The sequence below is a fragment of the Ornithorhynchus anatinus genome, chromosome 8 (genome assembly GCF_004115215.2).
Source record: "Ornithorhynchus anatinus isolate Pmale09 chromosome 8, mOrnAna1.pri.v4, whole genome shotgun sequence".
Lineage (NCBI taxonomy): Eukaryota > Metazoa > Chordata > Mammalia > Monotremata > Ornithorhynchidae > Ornithorhynchus > Ornithorhynchus anatinus.
In genome coordinates, this window is record NC_041735.1 from 32,696,902 (window position 1) to 32,714,217 (window position 17,316).

Here is a 17,316-nt window from a genome sequence, read left to right on the forward strand (position 1 = left end):
TAGAATAATTCAATTCACCTTGTGGAACGAATTTTGTATAAAACTCAGGCTTTCTGTTTGGTGTCTCCCTTTCTCTAGTGGCAGACCTAAGACCTCACACTCCTCGACTACCTTCCAGGCCCCTATGTGACCCAAATACCCCAAACCTTATATCACAATAATAATAATAATGTTGGTATTTGTTAAGCGCTTACTATGTGCAGAGCACTGTTCTAAGCGCTGGGGTAGACCCAGGGGAATCAGGTTGTCCCCCGTGGGGCTCACAGTCTTAATCCCCATTTTACAGATGAGGTAACTGAGGCACAGAGAAGTTGTGTCTTGCCCACAGTCACACAGCTGAGAAGTGGCTGAGCTGGGATTCAAACTCATGACCTCTGACTCCAAAGCCCGTGCTCTTTCCAGTGAGCCACGCTGCTTCTCTACCAACCCCTTCTCTAAGCAACCCCCTACCCAGCCCCAGAGCACTTATGTACATAACTGTAATTTATTTATTGATTTTAATGTCTACCTCCTCCTCTAGATTGTACCCTCATTGTGGGAAGGGAATGTATTTGTTATTGGTATAATGTACTCTCCCAAGAACTTAGTATTGTTCTCTACCCACAGTAAGTGCTCAATAAATATGATTGAATGAATGAATATTCATTAGGAATGGTATTTATGCACCAAGAATGGCTAGAGGCAGCATGGCCTATTGCAGGATGGCTTAGTGGAAAGAGCACAGGCTTGGAGTCAGAGGTCATGGGTTCTAATTCTGACTCCACCACTTGTCAGCTATGTGGCTTTGGGCAAGTGACTTAACTTCTCTCTGTCTCAGTTACCTCATCTGTACAATGGAGATATAAGACTGTGAACCCCATGTGGGACAACCTGATGACCTTGTATCTACCCCAGCACTTAGAACAGTGCTTGGCACATAGTAAGTACTTAAAAAATGCCAACATTATTATTATTATTAGTGGTAGGAGGATGATCCTGGGAAGTCGGACGACCTGGGTTGTATTCCCAGCTTTGTTACTTAGCTTCTGTGTGAACCTGGTCAAGTCACTTAATGTTCCTGGACCTCAGTATCCTAATCTGCAAAATGGGAATTTATTACCTATTCTATCTCCACTTTGACTGTCAGTCCTACGTGAAATCAGACTAGCTTATACCTACCCCCAGCACTTACCAGAGTTCCTGGCATAGAGTAATAAATTAACAAATACCACAATTGTTATTATAATTATTTTTATTAGACTAGAGTAAATCCAAAGTGAATTACACACACCCACGACTCACAATCTAAATTGGGGTAGAAAGCTATGTTAGAGCAATGATGGTAGTTTACAAAAAAAAAAAAAAAAGCATAAATCGAGCTTGAGACGCTGGGTATGGACAACTTGCTCAAGGGGTTTGGAGAGGAATGGTAGGAGGGAGTTGGGGCAATAACTGGAGGGAGCCATGGGATCAAGGGAGGGTTATTTATTTATTTAGGCAGCATGGTCTAGTGGATAGAGCACAGGCCTGGGAGTCAGAAGGTCAGGGGTTCTAATCCTGCCTCTGCCACTTGTCAGCTGTGTGATCTTGGGCAACTCATTTAACTTTTCTGTGCCTCAGTTACCTCATCTGTAAAATGGGGATTGAGACCTGTAAGCTCCACGCGGGACAGGGCTGTATCCAACTCGATTTGTTTGTATTCACCCCAGTGCTTAGTACAGTGCCTGGCACATACTAACTGAGGAACAAATACCATAATTATAGGGAAGCAGCATGGCTCAGTGGAAAGAGCACAGACCTGGGAGTCACAGGTCATGGGTTCAAATCTCGGCTCTGCCACTTGTCAACTGTGTGACTATGGGCAAGTCACTTAACTTCTCTGTGCCTCAGTTACCTCATCTGTAAAATGGGGATTAAAACTGTGAGCCTCATGTGGGACAACATAACTACTCTGTATCTACCCCAGTGCTTAGAACAGTGCTCTGCACATAGTAAGAGCTTAACAAATACCAACATTATTATTATTATTATTTTAGAATAGGGGAGACATGGGCATGTTTGAAAGCAGTGGGGATGAAGCCCTAGTACAGTAAACAGTTGAAGGCAGTGGTTAGGGAGGGAAGAAGAGAAGGAGAAAGTGTTTTATAAGTTTTTAAGGAACAGGGTTGGATGCACAGATTGAGGGAGTGAATTTTAAAGGAAGGCAGAAGATCTCCTTTAAAGATACTGCTGGGAAAGATGATAGAGTTGAAGAAGGGGTTGGAGTGGAGAGGGACTGGGGAAAGGCAGGGGAAATTTTAGGGAGGTTACGCCTGATAGTTCCAATTTCCTCATTAAAGTAAGTGGCCAGGTCATTAGGAACAAGGGATGGGGGTGGTCAGGGAACAGGAGGTTTGAGGAGGGAGTTAAACATCTGGAACAACTGATAAGAGCAATGGGCATGGATGTCAATGAGGATGGAGAAATAACTTTGCCGGGCAGAGGAGAGGCCAGAGTTAAAGCATGCTAAGACAAACCTCAAGTGTGTGAGATAGGTCTGTTACGTAGATCTAGTACAAAAGAGTGAAGTAGTGGGTTGCGGTGGTGATCCAGGGCTGCCTGTTAGTGGTAAGACAGCAACAAAGGGATAGGGGAGTGAGTGAGTTGAGTTCAGTAGAGAGAATAGTGTTAAGAACATCAATTGGTTATCAAGGGAAGATACTTCGGGGATGGAAGCTAAATGGGAAACAATGTATTGCAAAAATTGGATAGGGTCAAAAGATTGGAGGTCTCTGTGCAGGAATAGCACAGATTTGTGGGGACCCGGTGTGAGGGAAATAAAGCAGGTGAGGAGGTTGTGGTCCTATAGAGGGAAATCAGAGATTGTACAATTGCTAGAGATGATGGTCTCGGGTGTGTCCAGGATGGTGAGTAGATGAGGTGGGGTATAGAAGGAGGTTAGTGGACTTGGGAAGTGATACAAAGTGAGCAGCAGAAAGGTGGTCAAGAACATCTATTTGTTCTTAGATAGAACAAGTCCCCGAGGATCAATGTAGAGATGGAGAAAGAGAGAAGGAATGGGAGAAACAGATGAAAATAGTTAAAAAAAAGTTGGAGGTGGGGCCTGGGAGATGGTAGATGACTTTTACTCAAATCTGGAATGTATGGTAGAGGTGCATGGTATGAAATCTGAAGGAAGGTCAAGAAAGGGATGGGGGAGGTGGAATGGTGCTTAAGCTGCATTGGAGCACAAAAAGGAAGTCAACATCATGTTCTGTTATCAAACGTCATTCAGTTTAGGTTCACGTTTCTGATTTTACTTAATAGTTGGTCTTTTAGTGTTGAGAAAATGGTTTCAGTCTCATATGTTACATGAAAAGGATGTCTTCATGGCTTTTGTTCTGAGTATATCCTTTGGTCTTGTGATTGATGGCATGATTGGACAGAAAAGCCTTATAAGACTAGCTTCAGCCTCATAGCTCAGTGGAAAGAGGATGGTCTTGGGAGTCAGAGGTCATGGGTTCGAATCCCTGCTCTGCCACTTGGCAGCTGTGTGACTGTGGACAAGTCACTTAACTTCTCTGTGCCTCAGTTACCTCATCTGTAAAATGGGGATTAAGACTGAGAGCCCCACGTGGAACATCCTGATTACCCACTATCTACCCCAGTGCTTGGAACAGTGCTCTGCACATAGTAAGCGCTTAACAAACACCAACATTATTATTAAATCAGGACTAAATAGAATATGGCACCTTTCTGGTCCAAACCAGTTAGGGAAATTGAGAGGCAGCGTGGCCTAATGGAAAGAGAATGAGCCTGGGAGTCAGAGGACTAATCCTAGCCCTACAAATTGTTCACTGGGGGACCTGGAGCAAGTAACTTAACTTCTTTGTGCCTCAGTTTCCTCAAATGTAAAATGGATATTAAATACCTGTTTTCTCTCCTACTTAGACTGTGAGCCCCAGGCACCGCCCTTTCAAAGATCACAAATGATCTCCTTTTTGCCCAATCCAATGGCCTCTACTCCATCCTAATCCTCCACTTCTCAGCTGCCTTTGACACTGTGGACCACCCCTTTTTTCAAGAAACACTATCCAACTTTGTCTTCACTGACACTGTCCTCTCCTGGTTCTCCTCATCTCTCTAGCCTTTCATTCCCAGTCTCCTTCACAAGCTCCTTCTCTGTCTCCCAGCCCCTAACTCTGGGGGTCCCTCAATATTCAGTTCTGACTCCCCTTCTATTCTCCATCTACACCCACTCCCTTGGAGAACTCATTTACTCCCATGGCTTCAACTATCACCTCTATGCAGATAATCCCCAAATCAACATCTCCAGCCCTGTCCCTCTCTACAGTCTCACATCATCTTCCTGTCTTCAAGATATCTTTACGTGTATATCCTCCCATTCCTCAAACCTAACGTCTCAAAGAGAATTTATCTTCACACACAAACCCTATCATCCTGACTTTCCTTTCACTGTAGATGGCACCACCATCCTTCCTGTCTCAAAATGCATGTAATTGTGGTGTTATCCTTGATTCTTCTCACTCGTTCAATCCACATATTCAGTCCATCACTGAATCCTGTCAGTCCCACCTTCACAGCATCACTAGAATATGCTCTTTCCTCTACATTCAAACTGCTACTATGTTTATACATTGCTCACCCTATCTTGCCTGATTTACTGCATCAGCCTCCTTGCTTCTTGCTCCTTACTCCAGGCCTCCTGTCTCTCCCCACTCCAGGTCATACTTCACTCTGCTTCCCAGATCATTTTTCTACAAAAACATTCTGGATGTGTCACCCCACTACTCAAAAACCTCCAGTGGCTGCCCATCCACCTCCACATCAAACAAAAAACTCACCGTTGGCTTTCAAGCACTGGGTCACCCTGTCCCCTCCTACTTCACCTCCTGCTACAACACAGCCCACACACTTTGCTCCTCTAGTGATAGCCATCTCACTTTGCCTCACTCTCACCTATCTTGCTGCCATCCTCTTGTTCACATCCCACCACTGGCCTGGAAGCCCTTCCCCTTGAAATACAATAGTCAGTTAATCTGCCCCACTTCAAAGTCTTAATGAAGGCACAGCTCCTCCAAGGGGCCTTTCCAGCCTAAGCCCCACCTTTCCTCATCTCCCACTTCCTTCTGCATCACTCTGACTTGCTCCATTTGTTCTTACCCTCTCCCAACCCCACAGCACTTATTTATATATCTTTAATTTATTTATTTGTATTGATGTCTGCCTCCCCGCCTCCAGACTGTAAGCTTTCTGTAGGCAAGAGATGTGACTGTTCACTTTTCTCTTGTACTCTCCCAAGTTCTTAGTACAGTGCTCTGCACACAATAAGTATTCTGTATTCATTCATTCATTCATTCAATAGTATTTATTGAGCACTTACTATGTGCAGAGCACTGTACTAAGCACTTGGAATGAACAAGTCGGCAACAGATAGAGACAGTCCCTGCCATTTGACGGGATTACAGTCTAATCAGGGGAGGCAGACAGACAAGAACAATGGCAATAAATAGAGTCAAGGGGAAGAACATCTCGTAAAAACAATGGCAACTAAATAGAATCAAGACTAAATAGAATCATATTCTTTAAATATGAGTGTGTGAATGAATGAATGAATGAATGAATGAATAAGTGGTGGATTGAACATGTTATAGTAAACAGTTGAAGAAATAGTAGAAGAAATTATTAGCTCTAACGCTCAGTGGATTTTCCTCTAGAATGGGAATAGGAGGTCATAGTTTAAGCGATGAGGGCTTTAGTGCCTGCTGGCAATAAATGGTCTATCAACAGACCTTGCAGACTGCTAACCCAGCAAGCAACCTGGCATTAAATCCCATCCCTTCACCATGCCTCTAAGTTACTCAACCAAGATAGTGGCCTTATCTGGATTTGACTAGCTGTGTCTCCTCGAGCTGACAAATTGGACAACTTTTCTCTTGTCTCTTATATGGTCTTTCATCATTTATCTGGTCCTTCCAGATTAGAGTAGATTCCGGTCCACAGTCATTTGGTCCACACTTTGGTAGAAACAGGTTGCTGTAATATGTGCATTAAATCTTTCATTCCCATCATTTCAAAACCCACAACCCTCTCCTTTATTCCCTCGCTCTCTCTCTCTCTCTCTCTCCCTCATAGAGCTATATATCTTAGACTGAGAGAGAGAGAGAGAGTTCAGTATCCCACAGGCTGTGTATAACAGCGAGGGTCTCCACCAGGGAACCCTCACTATTTTTTGTATCAGTTGTCCAAGGTCTGTATTAAGTGTTTGGCTTTAGGATCAAGACTTTGAGTGAAATGTACATGAATTTTCCCCAGCTTCAACTCTTATAATACAGTCTGAACTCCAGTCTTGGGCCAATACTCCTGCTTTTAAAATGAACACCAGAGCAAAGCATTAGGGAGACAAAATGGGGGAGTGTCTCACCCTACACACTCTCACATATCCCACCAAACCCAAACTGGCTGCTTGGGTATGAGGGTGTGATTCTACAATAGTAAGTGGGTTATGGGCAAGGGTGGGAGATGAGGGTGTGTTGCTTCTGGTAGTGGAATAGTGCCCCACTGAATGGTTCTCAGGTGGTTACAATTGGATTAATCCCTCACTTCTCAAGCCGTTATTCATTTATTCATTCAATCATAGTTATTGACCACTTACTGTGGGCAGAGCACTCTTCTAAGCACTTGGGAAAGTCCAACACAACAATGAACAGTGACATTCCATGCCTACAGTGAGCTAGAGTAGGAGAGACAGACTACAATACAAATAAATAAAATTACAGATATGTATATAAATGCTGTGGGGCTAGGATGGGGGAAGAGCAATGGGAGCTAGTAAGGGCGAGGCAGAAGGGAGTGGGAGATGAGGAAAAGTGGGGCTTAGTCTGAGAAGGCCTCTTGGAGGAGATGTGCATTCAATAAGCCTTAAAAGCGGGGGAGAGTAATGGTTTGTTGGATTTGAGGAGGGAGGGCACTCCTGGCCAGAGGCAGGACGTGGGCTAGACAGGCAATCTCGAAGCACAAGAGAAAGTTAGCAATAAAGGAACAAAGTGTGCAGGCTGGGTTGTAGAAGGAGAGAACTGAGGTGGGGTAGAAGGGGACAAGGTGATGGAATGCTTTAAAGCCAATGTTGAGGAGTTTAGTTTGAATCAGAGGTGGATGGGCAACCCCTGGAATTTTTTGAGGAGGATGGTGACGTATCCTAAACGTTTCTGTAGAAAAATGATCTGAACAGCAGAGTAAAGGATGGACTGAGTTGGGGAGAGACAGGAAGCTGGGGGGTCATCAAGGAGGCTGTAAGCTTGGAAGTGTAGGATGAGTGATTGTATTAACATGGTAGCAGTTCTGATAGAAAGGAAAATGTAGATTTTAGCAATGTTGTGAAGGTGGGACCAGCAGGATTTGGTTACAGATTGAATGTACAGGTTGAAAGAGAGAGAGGAATCAAGGATAGCACCAAGGTAGTGGTGTTATGAGACAGGAAGGACGGTGGTGCCACCTATAGTGATGAGAAAGTCTTGGAGAGGACAGGGTTTGGATGGGAAGATAAAGAGCTCTGTTTTGGTCATGTTAAGTTTAAGGTGATGGGAGGACGATCAGTTAGAAATGTTTTGAAGGCGGGAGGAGATGCAAGACTGGAGTTAGGGAAAGAGATCAGGGCTGGAGATGTAGATTTGAGTATCATTTGTATAGGGATGGTAGTTGAAGCCATGGGAGCAAATGAGTTCTCCAATGCTTTAGATGGAGAATAGAAGGAGATCCAAACTGAACCCGGAGGGACCCTCACAGTTAAGGTGCGGGGGGAAAAGGAGAAACCCGTGAAGGAGCTCCACCATCAGATTTTCATGACTGAATGTCACCACCATATTGTTCCTCTAATCTTGCTTAAAATGTTTAAGGCACTGTACTAACCTTTGGGGGTGGGTACAAGCCAATCGAGTTGTATATAGTCACTGTCCCACATGGTGTTCACAGTCTCAATTCCCATTTCACAGATGAGGTAAATGAGGCACTAAGAAGTAAAGTGACTTGTTTAAGGCTACACAGTAGACTTATGGTGGAGATGGAAGTAGAATCCATGACCTTCTGACTCCCAGGCTGGGCGATCTATCCACTACACCATGCTCCTTCTCATTATGCCATGCTGCAAATCACTTTCCTCTCCTCCCCATGATCTAATCCTGTGGTCCATTGCACCCCGCTATAAAAAGATTGTGAGTAAATCCCATGCAGGGTTTCTGATCCTTAAAACTCACATTTTAGGTCAGTAAAGACCCACCCAACAATGATTTGAAACAAACCAACAAACAGAAGAAATTATCTTTTTTTAATGACATTTGTTAAGCCCTCACTAGGTGTCAAGCATCATTCTAAGCAGTGCTGTAGGTACAAGTTAAATAGGCCCCATCCCAAGTGGGGCTCACAGTCAAGTGGTAGTGACATCACATAGTGAATCCCCATTTTTTGCTGCTGAGGAAACTGAGGCACAGAAAATTTAACTGACTGCCCAAGGTCACACAGTAGGCAAGTGACAAAGCCAGGAATAGAATCCAGGTACTCTGGCTCCCAGGTTCATGCTTTATCCCTTAGGCAACACATCTTCCTTGTGGTTTTGAAGTCCCCATCTTTCCTCAGATGATGCCAATGCCCGATTTTCCTGGACCAGGTGATCTGCCAGGAGCACATGCCTTTTCCTGAAGTTTTCACATCCCAGATCAAGTTCAAGATGGCTCTAATGACCACTTAACTGGAGCTGTCTGTTTAGGCAGAGTGTTCCATTGCCCTCCCTGATGACCTGTGAAATCTCAGATGCTAACCCAGTAGTTGCTAGGAAGAAAAACACCCTGAAGGGACTGTTACCTAGACTAAGGGGTAAAATCTGAAATAATTTTATTCTGATCATACTCAGTATTAGAACATTACCCTTCTTTTGCTACTCCCTAAATTCAAGGAATCTGAGGCCTTGACAAATTTGGTTCACAATGAAGTACATAGATGATAGAGATGGGAGGGAACCCTGGGGTTATGAGGGTGGGGCAGCCACCGGAATGTTGGAGGGTTCCCACTTCTGTTGCTTCTGTTTGGCTCCTTCTGGGGCCAGAGCAGCGGCTGAAAGGAGCCACATTTGAGAGTTGGGTAGCCTCTCTCCTAGGTGGTGGGCCCCAGAGGTCAAGTTGATCACCGAGGTATTGGGGCCCAGCATACTCCTGATGCAAGGCTGCAGTTGCCATAAAGTACAGGTCTTCAAATGAATCTTTTGATTTCCAAATGGCCTCTCAAGAAATTATTTGGCCCTATTTGAAGCTAATTCACTTGACTGAGGGAATCAAAGCCTTATTGTTGCAGGAGAGTTTGTGTGCACTGATGAAGCTTTGTGTACCATACAGGGCTCTCCATATGGAAAAGGTCAAAGCTGAAGCATCAAACAAAGTTGATTCACCTGTGCTGGGCAGCAGTGGCATGGAAAAGAGTCAAAGGCAGATGATCAAGTGATCAAAACATTGATCAAAAACAATGACAGAGACCTATGTTTTTACTGCCTGGAAGAAGGCAACTGTATAAGCAGTATGGTATAGTGGATAGAGCACCGGCTTGGAAGTCAGAAGGTCATGGGTTCTAATCCTGACTCTGCCACATGTCTGATGGGTGACCTTGGGCAAGTCACTTTACTTCTCCAGACCTCAGTTACCTCATGTGTAAAATGGGGAATTGAGATTGTGAGCCCCCCATGAGACAGGAACTGTGTCCATCCCAATTTGACTGTATCCACCTCAGCACTTAGAAGAGTGCCTGGCACATACTAAGCGCATAACAGACCACACCCTTATCTTTACCAAGAGAACTCTATGGATACACATAATAGAATGACTTGATGACAGAAGATGGGACATTCTGAAGAGGGTGTGTCCATGGAGTCACTATGAGTCAGAAATGACTCAACAGCATTTGAGAAGAAGAGAGAAGGAAGAATCCAATTCTACAGCCTTATATGTGTAATCCTTATATGTGGTAATATATCCTTATATGTGGTAATGGAATTGGGGTCACCGTCTGTCTTAACTTTGCTAGGTATATTTTGTCTTCAAAGCTAAATGAGTGAGGCACACTTTGTGTGACTGACTGGGATCACCTCAGCACCTTCCTCAGCCAAAATAACACCCAGAGTCATTTTTGAAGGAGTTGCAAACCAGAAAATGTCAATTGCATCCTAAAGCCCTCCAGTGTTTGCCTTCAGAGAGGGGCCAGAATCTGGGATCATATCAAGTGATTCTCAATTCCTCCACACCTTATTCATTCAGTTGTATTTATTGAGTGCTTACTGTGTGCACAACAATGTACTAAGCACTGGAATATACAATTTGGTAACAGTTAGAGGCAATCCTTGCCCAACAACTGGCTCACAGTCTAAAAGGGGGAGACAGACAGCAAAACAAAACAAAACAAGTATACAGGCATCAATACCATCAAAATAGATAAATAGAATCATAGATGTATTCACATCATTAATTAGAGTAATGAATAATATAACAAATATACACAAGTGATGTGGGGAGGGGAAGGGGGAAGAGCAGAGGGAGGGAGTAGGGGGGAATGGGGAGGGGAGGAGGGGCAGAGGTAAAGGGAGAGTTCAGTCTAGGAAAGCCTCCTGGAGGAGGTGAGCTCTCAATAGGGCTTTGAAGAGGGGAAGAGAGTTAGTTTGGCAGATGTGAGGAGGAAGGGCACTCCAGGTCAGTGGTAGGAAGTGGGCCAGGGGTCGACAGCGAGACGGAAAAGAATGAGACAAAGTGAGGAGTCCAGCGGCAGAGGAGTGGAGTGTATAGGGTAGGCTGTAGGAGGAGAGAAGGGAGGTGAGGTAGGAGGGGGCAAGGTGATGGAGAGCTTTGAAGCCAAGAGTGAGGAGTATTTGCTTGATAAGAAACCACTGGAAATTTTTGAGGAGGAGAGTGACATGCCCAGAGCGTTTCTGTAGAAAGGTAATCCAGGCAGTGGAGTGAAGTGTAGACTGAAGCAGGGAGAGACAGGAGGATGGGAGATCAGAGAGGAGGTTGATGCAATAATCCAGTGGGGATATTATGGGAGATTGTGCCAGCAAGGTAGCAGTTTGGTTGGAGAGGAAACGGCAGATCTTGGCGATGTTGTGAAGGTGAGACCAGCAGGTTTTGATGATGGACTGGATGTGTGGGGTGAATGAGAGAGCAGAGTCAAGAATGATGCCAAGGTTGCGGGCTTGTGAGATGGGAAGGATGGTAGTGCCATCCACAGTGACAGGAATGTTAGGGAGAGGACACAGTTTGGGAGGGAAGATAAGAAGCTCAGTCTTGGACATATTGAGTTTTAGGTGGCGGGTGGACATTCAGGTGGAGATATCCTGAAGGCAGGAGTAGATACAAGCCTGGAGGGAGGGAGAGAGAACAGGGGAGGAGATGTAGATTTGGCTATCATCTGCGTAGAGATGATAGTTGAAGCCGTGGGAGTGAATGAGTATGCATGGAGAACAGAAAGGGACCAAGAACTCACCCTTGAGGAACCCCTATGGTTAGGGGACAGGAGGGGGAGGAGGAGCCCGCAAAGGAGGCCAAGAATGAGCGGCCAGAGAGATGAGAGGAGAACCAGGAGAGGACGGAGTCCGTGAAGCCAAGGTTGGATAACGTGTTCATTTATTCAATCATATTTATTGAGCACTTACTGTGTGCAAAGCACTGTACTAAGCGCTTGATAATAATTGCTGGCATGGATGCAAGCAAATCGTGGATGCATGATGGAGACAGGATTAGAACTCATGACCTTCAGACTTCCACCACGCTGTGTTGAGGAGAAGGATTTTCTGAGACCAGGGCAAAAGGCCTTCTGGTCCACATGATCATTTTCCTGCCCCTGGGATAATTGCCTCCCTCCTCAGGGATCTTAACAACTTAACCCCTCCTATCTCGTCTCCCCAGGATTGCTCAGTTCCATTGCCAACTCAAAATGCTTGAAGGGCATCCCAATTAATTAGCTCCTTCCTCTTTTCTCAGTTTTTCCCTGAAGGCTGTTTCCATCTTACTGAGTTACCTCTTACCTTTTACTGAATTCAATTACCTTTCCCTCAGGGAGGAGGTCATCAGGAGTGAGCTACTACCAGCTCTAGCAACCTCTGATGGTCTCCCCTCTGACCACTTCACGTGAGGTTACCTTGAGTGACTGCCCCACTCTGGCACATCACTGCATTCTGTAAGAAGGTTTAGGCCCAGAGGGCCCATGGAAAATCACTCTCTCTTGGGGGTAAGACAACTTGGCACCTGTTAAGGGGAAATTGTGCCCTACCCATTGGCTGGAGTTCCTTGAACTGACCAGTAAATATGTAGCTTTAGATTTTCATAGAGGCTTTGACACCAGTGGTTTCCATTCAAATGGATTGTGGCATAACTGAGTAAACATGACCATTTTCTGACAATTTGACTGAAATACTCAATGATATCTGGATCCTTTGCCAATTTTCTTTGCAGCTCCAGGAACGAAATTGTCACAGTCTCTGGCCCATCCTTCTTCCTCCAGAGTTCCTGCAGATATTTGTAACAGGAAACAATGAGCTCTGATGTGGCTCAGGAAGTTTTTTTCCTCTCCCAGGCTGGAATAGGTATCATGGGGAACTCCCTTCTCACCATGTTCTACCTCTCCTCGTTTCTCCTGGGTTCCAAACCAAAGCCCACAGACTTGGTCATTATTCACGTAGCTCTGGTCCACATCATGATGCTTCTTACCAGGTGGATCACCAAAACAGCAGGAATATTGGGGCTGCGGCTTTTACAGACCAATGCTGAATGTAAGTCATTTGCCTATGTCTACCGCATCACCCGGGGCCTCTCCCTCTGCACCACTTCCCTCCTGAGCATGATCCAGGCCATCACCATCAGTCCTACCACCTCCTATATTTTCCAGCTCAGGGTTCAAATCCCAAACGTCATCCTCCCAGTCTTAACCAGCTTGTGGATTCTGAACCTGCTAATGAGCACCCCACTTCTGTTCCAAGTGGTTGCTTCACATAATTCAACCACCACTGAGGGCAACTGTTATGCTATGCCCTTAAACACACTCCTCCAAGGGTTGGTTCTCACCCTAATGGCTCTCCGTGATATCCTCTCTCTGGGAACCATGAGCTGCTGCAGTGGCTACATGGTCCTTCTCCTGCATCGACACAGGCACCAGGTCCAGCATCTCCACAGCCCCAGCCAACCCCCCAAAACATCGCCAGAGCGACGAGCCACCCAGACCATTGTGCTGCTTGTGAGCTGCTTTATAGTCTTCTACTGTGGAGACTTTTTCCTTTCTCTGTTTCTTGGGTCATCCATGAAGAACAATGACACCGTCTTAAATGCTAACATGTTTGTAGTCAGTGGATATGCCACTGTCAGCCCCTTTGTCTTGCTCAGCTGTGACACAAGAGTCATCACGTTCCTAGGTGATTATATGGGAAATAAGTCCCAAAAGTCTTCTCAGACCATGCGCCTATCTGCAAACCCTCTTTGATATGAGAATCAAGTGACGATCTTGTGTCTCAAGCAAGGAACACCACGGAAAAGCAATATCACCATTAAACCAAGGACATACCTAGCCATGATTCCTAGAGTTAATCAGGGTTTCATTACTGATTGAGGGTTTGCAGCACTGATAATTTCTACAGCAGACATCTCTGGAAGTTTTCCCAGATGCCTGGCTACTGTCCCTCTATCGCCTATTTTGCTTTGCTAGTTCTTTATGTAACTTTCGTTGGTTGGGTCTGTGTACAGCATGTTCTGTCTCCTCTGTTGATCTTTATCTGGATAACAGTCTGGCCTAATGGAAAAAACACAGGGCTGGGATTCAGAAGACCTGGACTCTAATCCCAGCTCTGTCACTTACCTGATGTGCTACCCTAAGTAATGCACTTGGCACTTTGGTGCCTCTCTTTCCTCCACTGTAAAATGAAGATTCAGTACTATTTCTCCCTCTTACTTAGATTGTGAGGTCCCTGTGAGGCAAAGACTGTGATCAACTTGATTAACTTCAACCTACCCCAGCACTCAGCACAGTGCCTGACCCAGAGGAAGCACTTAACAAGGACCATATCATTATCATCACCATAATTATATCATTATTATAATTGTAGCAGAAACCACTTGAGACTTATGGAATCATCAGATTTTCATACTCCCCAATTTCTCCTCATCCTTTGTCATCTTACCCATTTTACTCCCTTACAGAAGAATACAGAGGCAAAGAGTTTTATCAAAGATAGGGATAATAATAATAATGATAATAACCATAATTGTGGCATTTGGTAAGTGCTTACATTGTGCCAGGCACTATATTAAGTACTGGGGTCAATACAAGCAATTTTGGTTGGACACAGTCCCTGTCCCGCATAGGGCTCTCAGTGTCTTAATCCCCGTTGTACAGATGAAATAAAGAGAAGTTAAGTGACTTGCCCAAGGTCACTCAGCAGACATGTGGCAGAGCCAGGATAAGAACCAATGACTTCCTGACTCCCTAGCCTGTGCTCTACTCACTACACCATGCTACTTTCCCTAGGATACCCACACATAAGAATAATAAAAGGTACCAACCCTGTGAGTGTCCAGATGTTGTGGTAAATGCATTCTTTTCACCACTGCTCTTTGGGCAGTATTATAGCCAATCTCATGGACAAAACTTGAGAGATTCATCTCAGAGCCAAAAACAGCTAAGAATTTCCATGTGAGATGAGTAAACCCCAAGTCTGATACTTTGCACATGTTCTTTCTTCTCCAAAGTTATGGGAATCTCCCTGTAACATATTTTCTTCACCTGAAGTCTGTCTCGTGAACCTTCTCACTTGTCTCCATGCTTCAAACCTTTTCATTCTAAGTCATGATTTGTATTCAGAGCTTACTTCATGCCAAGCAATGTGATAAGCATTCAGGAGTTCACAAATTCTTCAATACACTCTGCTGCCTGGATCATCATTCTGTCCACCTCTGTTGTTTCCTGGACCAAGGAGGAGCCCAAGGGCTTCCCTTACCCAGTACCATTTTTAGCTATTTAGTATGAAAATCGATATCATGGATTGCTGAATTGGTACTATTGGTCAGCCTTCTCTCTGATCTCCCTTCCTCCTGTCTCTCCCCACTCCAGTCTATTCTTCATTTCGCTGCCCGGCTCATCTTCCTGCAGAAACGGTCTGGGCTTGTCACCCCCCTCCTTAAAAACCTCCAGTGGTTACCTATCGACCTCTGCATGAAACAAAAACTCCTCACTCTGGACTTCAAGTCTCTCCATCACCTTGCCCCCTCCTACCTCACCTCCCTTCTCTCTTTCTACTGCCCACCCCACACGTTCCGCTCCTCTGCCACTCACCTCCTCACTGTCCCCCGTTCACACCTATCCCGCTGTCGACCTCTGGCCCACGTCCTACCACTGTTCTGGAATGTCCTCCCTCCTCACCTCCGCCAAACTAAGTCTCTTCCCCTCTTTAAAGCCCTACTGAGAGCTCACCTCCTCCAAGAGGCCTTCCCAGACTGAGCTACCCCTTTTCCCTCTGCTCCCTCTCTGCTCCCCCTCCACCTTCAGCTGCCACTCCTTTCCCCCCTTCACCTCCCCTCAGTTAAGCCCCCTTTCCCTCTGCTTCTCCCCCTCTCCCTTCCCCTTCCCTCAGCACTGTGCTCATTTGTATATATTTTTGTTACCCTATTTATTTTGTTAATGAGGTGTACATCCTCTTGATTCTATTTATCGTGATTATGTTGTCATGTTTTTGTCTGTCTCCCCCAATTAGACTGTGAGCCCATCACTGGGCAGGGATTGTCTCTATCTGTGGCCGAATTGTACATTCCAAGTGCTTAGTACACAGTGCTCTGCACATAGTAAGCGCTCAATAAATACTATTGAATGAATGAATGAATAATATAATTTTGTTTTATAATCCTCCTGTCTCTCCCCGCTCCAGTCTATTCTTCATTCCCCTGCCGCATCATCTTCCTACAGAAATGTTCTAGGCATGTCACTCCCCTCCTCAAAAACCTCCAGTGGTTGCCTATCAACCTTCGCGTGAAACAAAAACTCCTCACTCTGGGCTTCAAAACTCTCCATCACCTTGCCCGCTCCTACCTCACCTCCCTTCTCTCCTTCTACAGTCCACCCTGTACCCTCCACTCCTCTGCCACTCACTTCCTCGAGGTCCCTCATTCATGCCTGTTACACTATCGACCCCTGGCCCAAGTCCTATCGCTGACCTGGAATGCCCTCCCTACTCACATCTGCCAAACTAACTCTCTTCCCCTCATCAAAGTCCTCCTGAGAGCTCACCAACTCGAGGAGGCCTTCCCAGACTGATCCCTTCCTTTCCCTCTGCCCCTTCTTCCCCTCCCCATTCTCCCCATTCCCTCCCCCTGCTCTACGCCCTTCCCCTCCCCACAGCACTGTGCATATTTGTATATATTATTTATTACTCTATTTATTTTAATGATGTGTATCTGTCTATGATTCCATTTATCTTGATGATATTTACACCAAACTACTTGTTTTGTTTTGTTCTGTTTTGTTTTGTTGTCTGTCTCTCCCGTTTAGACTGTGAGCCTATTGTTGGGCAGGGATTGTCTCTATCTGTTGCTGAATTGTACATTCCAAGCGCTTAATACAGTGCTCTGCACATAGTAAGCACTCAATAAATACGATTGAATGAGTGAATAAATAATCCACCATCACTGTTTGATATATAAATTCTGAGACTTGTGTAAATAATCTGTCTTGTATTTAGTGTCTAATGATCATAATAACAACAATAATAATAATGATGATGATTATGAATGACCTTCTTTTAGAAAAATGATTCAGGCAGTAGAATGTGGTATAGACCGGAGTGCAGAAGGGAAGAAGGCAGAGATCTCAGAGAGGGGAATAGGATAAATAATCAGCATGGTAGCTCTTTAGAAGGAGAGGAAATGGCGATCTTAGCAATGTTGTGAAGGTCAAAGGGGTGGAATTTGGTGACAGATTTTGTCTGAGGATCCAGAAGCACTCTGTTGTTTTGGTAGTTGTCTGAGGAGATGGGCATTTCACTCTTAGAGGAGAGGGGAGCAGAGGTTTGTGAGATTCAGCACTTCCATCCCCCCATTCCCAATCTTGGACAAACAGAAAGTTTCTCTGGACCTAATTGAAAAGCTCAGCTGTGGTCATTCAAATCACCTGGAGTCAGGCAGTCAGCTAGTCATGTTTACTGAGAGCTTACTGTGTGCAGAACACAGTACTAAATGCTTGGGAGAATAAAATATAGCAATATAAGAGACTCATTCCTTGCCTACGATGAGCTTACAGTTTAGAGGGAACTTACATGGAGCTTGGCCGGCT

The 17,316-nt window shown here is 45.0% G+C and overlaps 1 protein-coding gene across 1 annotated transcript; it reads left to right on the forward strand.

Annotated features, from left to right (window-relative positions):
- Nucleotides 1-12,540: 12,540 nt before the first annotated feature.
- On the forward strand, nucleotides 12,541-13,482 carry ORNANAV1R3053 (vomeronasal 1 receptor ornAnaV1R3053). Its single transcript, NM_001253445.1, has one exon. The coding sequence runs from the start codon at nucleotides 12,541-12,543 to the stop codon at nucleotides 13,480-13,482; it is 942 nt and encodes a 313-aa protein (NP_001240374.1).
- The last annotated feature ends 3,834 nt before the right edge of the window (nucleotides 13,483-17,316 follow it).